The 9,730-nt window shown below is 32.8% G+C and overlaps 1 protein-coding gene across 1 annotated transcript; it reads left to right on the top strand.

The window, feature by feature from the left end:
* Positions 1 to 667: 667 nt before the first annotated feature.
* On the top strand, positions 668 to 9,073 carry LOC129801012 (uncharacterized). Its single transcript, XM_055845766.1, has 2 exons — positions 668 to 860; positions 5,276 to 9,073. The coding sequence occupies exon 2, from the start codon at positions 7,463 to 7,465 to the stop codon at positions 9,071 to 9,073; it is 1,611 nt and encodes a 536-aa protein (XP_055701741.1). The 5' UTR covers positions 668 to 860; positions 5,276 to 7,462.
* Positions 9,074 to 9,730: the final 657 nt, after the last annotated feature.

Below are 9,730 nucleotides of genomic sequence, written 5' to 3'. Positions count from 1 at the left end.
GATCTATGAATCAAATTTTAATTCTTGAATACTGAATTTTAAATGTATAGCACTTGTGACATCTCAAGTACGATTTATAAAGTTTTCTATAATCAATTTTACGATAATTACTTATCAAAATCAATGATCAAGAATTTTTCTTTTCTATTTTTTATTTTAAATATTCCTCATATAAATACCAAACTTGTGCGTTTCTTTGTTAATATTTAGTTGCTATTAGATTTGACATTTCCATGAAACTAATTACAGTAGAGTTCCTCAAATTTGAACAATATTTTCAAAAAGATAACAGAATTGACGTGAAATGCACTTTCCATAAATTTTTTTTTTCCTTTTAAAGCTGTACGGCCCTAGCCATGCAAGCCACAAGGCCACCTTTCCATAAATTAAGAAAAATAACTTTAAAGAATATATCAATGTAATTTATTGTGAAATAAGTGGAATTTGTTGTGGAAGTTAATATAATACGATAATAATTGAGGAAACACTAAAGAAAAATGGTCCTAATTCAGACTCCACGCAAAACTTTCTTCACATAACCACAAATTTTACATTTTGAATCAGGGCCTCGGTGTTCTGTTCATTTTATATGGAGCTAAATGAAGCTCTTCCGAAATTCTGATTTGTGGCGGTAGCAGCGCCGACTTGCTCCGGAAAGTCGAAATGCTTCGCGGTCCTTTCATGAGTGTGTGTATGTGTGTGCATGAAAGCAAGCCGTCGCGGAATTTTTAAGCGAAAATTTGTTTTATAATCGCAAAATAAAGTGTAAATTTGGTAAAATCTTAATCAGTGTGATGAAAAATGCGATGCATAGTGTGCGGAGCGACAGAAAGAGACTCCCGAAAGGTGTCATTCCACGGGTAAGTAATGTAGTGCAAAATAGTGTTAAAATCCTCAAATTCTGTGAAATACAACTATATGGTGAACCAAATTATCCAAATTTCTATTAATCAGTGTTCATAGAACCTAGTGAACCTAAGAAAATTGTGAGAAATCTATAAACAATAGAGAAATAGCGATATTTCGCAGAATCACTTCATAGGCGGGAGAATTCCACGAAATCCCAGTAAATTTTTTGTCCGCAGAGTCATAAGACACATCCATAGGACATTTTCCAATGTTGTAAAAAATTATTGAAAATTTACTAAAAAAAACATTTTCTCTCTCGTGAAGAAAACATAATTTTATTTTTCTTAGTATTTTAACACTTAAAACTCGAAGAAAAAATCATATAAATTCCAAATTGACGTTAATAACAGTACAGGTATTTTTAACCAAAAAATCAAATTTTCACTAATTTTTTATTTAACTTTAATTTAAATATATTATATATGTAAAATAATCGCAATTTAATCGCAATTGAATACTCAATTAATTTAACCTTTTAATGAGTTACGTGGGTCTTTGAATTAAAAAATAAAATCTGTTTGAATAATTGTACAACGTAAAAAGAATAAATTCCCAGAGTTTCAATTCCTTCGAAATAAATCTTTGGAAAATAGAGCTTTTAAAAATTCTTGTCGGTATGGGCGGGCAGTGAAATTTTTTCATAGGATTTTTTAAATTGGCCCTTACGATTTCTTTCAGTTTTGGATATGTTTTGCAGGTAGGGTAAATTAAGTTAATTCAAAACCTGCTCCAAATGGAAATTTTTCGCTACTCCAAATGGAAACGTCATTGTTTTCACGATAAATATAGCATTAAATTATTATATTTATGTATTTTCTATACCAGAGATTTATTATTTAGTTAATTTTGCTCCAAATAAAGCAAAAATCCATTCATATTCACAAATTTTAATTTATTAATTTCTCAAAAAAATGAAAAGTGTACCTTTTCACCATGGAATTTTTCATCGATCGACCAATGAAAAACACAATTAGGTAAATGTTGTTTATTGGTCTTGTTTAACATTTAATGTCACATTTCTGGCTAATTTTAGTTAAATTAAATGCTAATCTTTATTGTTAACGGTACGTGAAGTTTTCAAATCAAATAATTACCTATTTCGTGAACAAAAATGGTTTTTCTAAAGTGTCTGCAAATGCTTCAATAGGAAGCCCTGGAAATATGATTTTTTCGGAGAGATTTTCCTATTATTGTTGATGGGAAAGGAGAAAAGACCGGGAATAAGAACAAATCGTGGACTCAAGAGCAACTCAACAAGGTTTTGGAAGCCTTTCGTTGCGGTTCCACTTACACTATTTGAGACGCTCAGAGCAAGAGTGGTCTCCTTTGTATGCATTTCCGTATTAAAACGGTCCACTTTTGCACTGAGCGTCTCATTTGTCTCCAATTAGAAACTTTCCCTTGTCTCCATTTGGATTAATATATTTCCAATAGAAGCATTTTACACTCGTGTATTTTTCTTGTATTTAAGAAGTTTTCAAATTATATCTAAAGAATTTTCACTAACAGTAACGTTCTAGAAGAGTCAAGGCGCAAATTTATGTAATTTTCTTCAAAAAAAATATGAACTTAATGTGTTGAATCTTCTGTCAAAGTTAAAGCGTCTGCAAATGATTTTGAATTAGGACATTTACCCTAGTCTAGCTGAACATTTCGTTCTTAGACACCTATCACCGGAAAATTCGCCATCTTGAATTATTCAAGGTCAAAAGCCTAATTTTCACCCGATTTGGTCAATTAACTAATTAAGAGGTTAATGATATTTTGAAACCCTCTTGAACAATTTTCATGAAAATGGTTTTGTGGTGACTTATAGACAAATTTAATTCGACAATAATTTTATATGCACCAGAAAAATTTGTGAAAAGGAATATAAGGCAGAGCTCTCAAAGGTCAACCACTTTGGAAGGCTCAGACTTGAACAGATTTGGTTAAATTTGAATAATTTTACATCCCCAATAATTAAAATTCCCTAAAAATAATGCTTTTCCGGTTTTTCTCAAAATTGGCCCAAGCTTTTTCAAAGATTTTTGTATATGTTTTAGAGCTGGTCCAGGCGAATATTTCCCCCAAACATACCTATGACCGGAAAATTCGCCATTTGGAATTATTGAAGGTCAAAGGCCAACCACTTTGGAAGGCTCATTTTTCTTTTTGGTTAAATTTTGATTTTTTAGAAAAGTATTGCAAATTAGAACCCGGCTGCATCTATCTTCATCGGTAATGAATGGATTAAGAACCGATTTTTTGATTTTCAAATGCTCTTGTGATTTATGAATCAATTTAATCTCTAGTAGATCAATGATTCCAAAAGATTATGCAAATAGCTAATTCACCGTGAACTCTATCTCGTGAGTTCGAGCATTCTGCAAAGCTGGGACGCTTTGCCATCTCTCTTTTATTAATAAATTTAATTTTATTAAGTATGTTCAATTAATGTCCTTTTTCATGCCTAACGGCATTATCACACTTGCACATTAAAATTTTAATGTGATTCACATTAATTGTCGCTTGTGAGCGTCCAAATATATTATTTGAGTCTTTGAGTCACTTGATATTTAGGGCGTTTCTATTTATTGATAAAGAAGTGGACTTGGCCTGCAAAAGTAAGTTTAAATTTACCTAAAGCATAAATATTTTTCACATTAAAAAATTAAAGAGAAAATCGCATTAATTTTTCACATTAATGCTATAAATCAAATTTTGCGGGCCAAGTCTACCTTTTTATCAACAAATAGATCAAATTTTGAATATAAAATGATTCAAACACACAAAGTACACATTTGGACTCTCACCAGCGACAATGCGTTGTGAATCATATTAAAATTTTAATGTGCAAGTGTGATAACACAGTAAGAGTTTAAATTTAATATACTTCCTTTTTAATATTTTGAAAAAAAAATTAGAGAAAAAATATGGTTTTTTTACTTCGAGGCTTGCGTAAACCCTTTCTTAAAGATTAATGAGTTATTTGGCATATACAACCTGAGAAAGAGCTTGTCCACCGTTTTCCTCTGGAGGTTGGTCACCAACGCTAAGACGGCGGTGGACGCTAAAAACTACGTAGTCTATCTCTATGTAAGGGGATCTCGAATGTATCTTTATAAATAAATAAATAAATAGTTTGTTGTCTATAGTAAAGAAAATCGAACACCGGTGGCCCATTCTGATTAATAATTTTTATACTTGCTTTATGTATTTTATTGACCTTATTACGTATAAAAGAATTTAAAAAAAAAAAATAAATGGTAAATCCTCCTAGCTTTGCGTATACTTGAACTCACGAGATAGAGCTTTCCGTGAATTAGATATTGTTCTACATGGTCTTTTGGTACTTACCTGTCTACTAGAGATTAAATATTAAATTGATTCAAAAATCACAAAAGCATTTGAAAAACAAAAATTGATAAAGAAATGATAATTTTTATAATACTTTGGCATTAGTTACAAGCATACGAATATACAAATAATGTAAATACGAGAAAGATATGTCATTTATGGATATTTAACCGATTCATTACTTATTTCAAGACATTTCCAAAAAATCCATATTGAATCAAATCGTTTGAAAAACCCTCTATAATAGTTAATCTTATATCTTTGAATGGTGATTTTTTGGTCACATATGTTTGGACGAAATGTTCACGTGGAATATGTCCAAAGCCTTCAAATAAATGATGTAATTTCAGAACGAAGCAAGTTGCACAGTCTAGTGCATTTTAAAAATATGTAATTTTTTTTATGTATAGTAAGGTGGGTAACTGGATCGTTTTCCGTAGAGTGCTACTTAAACGCTAGTTTTTGGACTGATAAAATTCTTTTTACTTCTTCTAAATCCATAGAATTATGCACTGTTTCATTCAGAAACATAATATAAATAAATATCAAAAATATTAACGAAAATTTATAAAATAATGATAAATACTGAAAAAAATCAGCATGCACTAACTGGGTCGCCTTTTGGGTAATTCACTTTTAATTAAACCTTTGGATTTTAAATACTTTTTTTCACAAGGAAAAGAACAATAATTGTTTTTAATCAACCAGCTTTCATTAGCGAAAATATCACCGCTAAAAAATTTTTAGTGCAGAACCCAGCTGGCACAAGTTTAAATGAGTCGATTACACTCACTTATTTAATGGAAATAAATAATAATTTTGCTTTTTTTCAAAGTTGAATTGTTATATTATCATGTTACTGTAGTGAGTATATTACGGAAATAAAAATAAAAATATTATTTTAAGTGGATTAGGCATAAACGATCCAAATAGCGAAGCGCCCAGATTAGCTTAGCACACTTGACTATAGTACAAATTAATGTAAATACATGTCTATATATGTATATATGTTCCATTTTTTTTGCAGAAAAAGACATATTGTTAGAACCGTCAGGGAATCTGTAAGGGCGGAGCCCTCAATACAATCGCGTGGATGAGCGCCTTGGCCGCCAGAGATTTCTCCAGAACCCTCAGCGTTCCTCCTAACGATCTATACACTACGACGATCCGTAGGGGTAACTCACAGGCTAACACTAGGAACACTCTTAGGAGAAATCGGCGCCGCTCCGAGAGACATCTATGATGTCAAATTCAAATACCAACGGGGGGTTTAACCGTTGGGGAGAAGCTAGTGCTAACAATATTTTATTAAGAAATGACTAAAATGTATAATAAAAATATAAGAACACCAAAATGCTTTATATATATTTTTTTATTATTTTCAAAACCAGTTAAAAGTAGTTTAAGTTTTCCATTTCCCCATTAATAAAAATTGATCCACTTTAAGGAAAAAAAGATACAATGAAAAGAAATTTAAATGTGTTTCATTATTTTATAAGAAATTATAAAATAATTATAGTATATGAAAACATAAAAATATAAGACAACTAAAATGCTTTTTCTAAATTGTTTTTTTATATTTGTCAAAATCGTTAAAAACGCACTGAATTTTCGATTTTTGGATAAATAGAAATTGATTCACTTTAAGAAAAAAGACATAATGTGAAGAAATTGAAAAATGTGATCCACTTTTGTTTTAAAGAAAAAATGTATTTTATTAAAATATAAATATATAAAAACATTAAATGCTTTTTTCTTTTTTAATATTTTCCAGACTTTGAAATCAGACTTAATTTTCCATTTCTGCTTAAATGGAAATATATTTAGATATTTTTTATTGCTCAAAGTTTTAGGTTTTGCAATATTGATTCAATTTACACAAAATCAAATCAAAATTTTGTCGTTGGCATTTGAATTTTTGAGACTTCTTTAAAAAACTCAACTTAGCGTTAGTCAGCACAACGCATAATAAATTTATTGAGAATCATAAAACCATATTGTTAACAGGTGAGTATAACTCCAAATTAACTGAAAGAATTTTGAAAACAATTTTTATTTCAAAATTTGTTGATTTTTAGAAAAAAATACCTTTCTTAAAATTTCCTTCATTGCCTTTTAGACAATCCTCCCAAACATAAAGGGAACTTTACATTAATTGCTTAAAAAAAAACAAAAAATGGAGATGTATTCTTAAATATTTCAAGATTCATGCAATATCTCAAGCACAAAATAATTCGTATTACACTTTATCTTCTAATTAAAAAGAAGAATTAATGTTAAATTTCTATTGGAAATGATATTTCACGAAAAAAATTTGTTTTTCAAATTAATATAATAGAAGAACATTCCTAAGAAAATTCCATGGACATTCCAAAATAATTCCACTTCTGATTATTTACTGGGTTTCATACAAAAGTAAATGGCAAAAATGTAAAAATTGTGACGAAATGTGCTCAAATTAATCTTATAAGTATTAATTCTTTAAATCATTATCATTAAGAGCAATTAATGAACACAATATAACTCAAATTGAACGCAATGGTTGATTCTATTGCGTAATATTGAAGTATACACTCAAATATGCTGTGTGTTGATACGCATTTTTTTCGGAACGAGTACCACAGCCTAAACAAGACCTCAGACTTTTATTATATTTTGCATAATGATGGCTTATTAGATCCACTTTTGATAAGTCAAAACCGTATTTTGATAAGAACCATAGTTTTTAAACTACAAGCCCTAACGTTTAAAAATTTAGCACTTTTCTATAAGAGTAAGCGAGATGGAGGAGTGAAATAAAAAATGGCTTCAACTCCGAAGCCCCAATCGCGAGGCCCTGTTTTGAATTCAACCGTCCGTCGTTCAAATTTAAGGAGTTCAAATTTGAGGAACTACTGTATCCATTTTCGATAAATTTTATATTTTAAAAAGGTTTTTAATCTATCCATATTTCAAATATCCCAAGTCTATGGAATTGCCGCAAGGGGCGCTTTTCAGCAACTTTTGGTAAATTGAAAACCGCGACAGATGCATATGTCCTTTTTGTCTATCAACAGAGATTAGTGCTATGTTTTCCTACATAAGTTAAAAATTATCATTACGTAATAGGGAGATGATCTCCTTCCGGGTGCGTCAGGGATGCTGATCCTTTTAGAGACCAAACAAAGCCGCTTTGGCCATATTGCAATCAGACAAGGGCAATAGGACGGTTATTATGAGTCGCACAGATTATGATGAAAAAATGAGAGCGTTGGTCCACAACACGGAGATATATGAAGAAATAAACAGGGATCCAACCTCGAGATTTCAGCTGAAAAATAATGATTTAGTAAAGTCACTATATAATAAACAAAAAGTAGATGCGTACCAGAAATCAAAATTAGTTACCTACAAGGCGATTGCCCCCCGAATTTATGGACTCCCCAAAATCTATAAACCGGAGGTTCCACTTAGGCCCGTGGTGTCATATGTGGGTAGCCCGAGTTATGCATTGGCCAAATTTGTGGCATCTGTTCTTCTTCCTCTTACGGACAGCCCCTACAACGTGAAAAACTCTCAGGAAGTCTCGCAATTCGTCACTGGGCAGTCTTTACCAGATGGATATATTGTGGTGAGCCTGGACGTGATTTCTCTGTTCACAAATGTTCCCATAGACTTGGTATTGAGTGAGGTGGAGGTGCGATACCATGAGTTGGAGGTGCATACGAATTTGGAAAAAACCGAGATCTTAAACTTGTTAGATTTTTGCTTAAGATCGGGATCCTTTATGTATGAGGGAAAATTTTACCTCCAGAAAGACGGTGTAGCTATGGGATCCCCGATTGGCCCCATTGCAGCGGACATTGCGATGCAAAGAACATTGAATTCGGTCTTGGAGGACTCTCCCCTTAGGATTGGATTTGTAAGGAAATATGTAGACGATCTCTTGGTGTCGGTACATAGGGATGACGTGGAGGCTTTAGTGCCTCTTTTTAACTCCTTCCACCCAAAAATCCAGTTCACGTTGGAGAGGGAGCAGGATGGTGTCCTTCCATACCTTGATCTCTCCATATACAGGGATGAGACGAATGTGTTGAGCACAGTGTGGTACTGTAAGCCCAGTGCCTCCCAAAGGATGCTGAACTACAATAGTGCACATCCACGGAGCACAATCATAAACGTGGGAAAAAATTTAATCAACAGGGCCCGATCTGTTACCACAAAATTGGGAGTGAATATGGATGATACCTTAAGGCGGATTCTCAAGAAAAATGATTTCCCGGAAAGGGTCATTAGGAGGATGTTGAGGGATGGTGTTCCGGGCTCGAGGGGATCATCTATGGAGCAGACACCCCAGAGTGAAAGATTCTTTACACTCACATACGTAAAAGGAATCTCTGAAAAGATGAGATCGAGGATCGTGAGATCCACTGGGGCGAGGATAGCCTTTCAGCCGGCCAAGAAATTGAGAGAGTTTTTCACCAAGGTAAAGGATCCGATACCTAAGCTGCAAAAGTCGGATGTAATCTATTCAGTTCCTTGTGGGGGATGTGGTCTTAACTACATAGGAACGACAGGCCAGCAACTCCAGAAACGACTGCAACAACACAAAAGAGACATAAAACCACCGATAAAGAACGAAAATGCTACCTCCCTGTGTGCACATGTAGTCGAAACAGGACATCCTTTCGAATTTGAAGAAACTAAAATATTAGACTCCCATAAATCTTATGCAAAGAGAATGGTTCTTGAGTCTCTCCACATAAAACAAAACCTGTCAAATTGTGTAAACAAACGATCCGAAATATCCGGAATTCACAATTCATATGCGGGATTGTTGAGATGAGTGCATGACAAAGAGGGGGGATGAGGCTGGTTCCAGTGGTTGCATGATAGTTGCATGAGACTTTAGGCTTTGCATGAGAAGAATTTAAATCAAAAGAAGAAGAAGAAGGTCAACAACTATTATATAAATGATTTCAAAAGCTTGGGGTTTCAACCGAAATAGAGAACAGTTGGTTTGTGTTGAATGTGCAAGTCCAAAGTGCTCCCAAAGAAAATCCTAAAATTTCCCTGGTAAATGTAATTAAATGAAATGTAGCGTAGAAAATCTATTATTTAAAGTCTGTTTTTGTTCATTTGCATGTTTAGTTGTCTCTCAGTAGGAATAGATAAGTACAGGAGGACGAAATTTAGAGACAAAAAATCACGGTTTTGAGTGAGTTAACATGTAACAAAGAAATTTGTATGGAAGTCTCTTTAATAAAAAATTTTCCACCTTTTAGCCACTGAAGAAGGCGCACTGTAGCGTCGAAAGCTTTGGCGAAAAAACATTGTTGTTTGGTCTCTAAAAGGATTAGCATCCCTGACGCACCCGGAAGAAGATCATCTCCCTATTACATAATACTTATTCTTCGTCAGTTATTCTATTGGCATTAAAAATTATCCATGAAATAAAATTGTTTCTTTAGCTGTCATAGCTAAATTCAAGGGCATGATGTTT

The sequence above is a fragment of the Phlebotomus papatasi genome, chromosome 2 (genome assembly GCF_024763615.1).
Source record: "Phlebotomus papatasi isolate M1 chromosome 2, Ppap_2.1, whole genome shotgun sequence".
Classification (NCBI taxonomy): domain Eukaryota; kingdom Metazoa; phylum Arthropoda; class Insecta; order Diptera; family Psychodidae; genus Phlebotomus; species Phlebotomus papatasi.
This window is presented reverse-complemented; position numbering and strand designations above follow the sequence as displayed.

Coding starts and splice junctions, on each gene's coding strand:
- LOC129801012 (XM_055845766.1), top strand. CDS start 7,463: ATGAGTCGCACAGATTATGATGAAAAAATGAGAGCGTTGGTCCACAAC.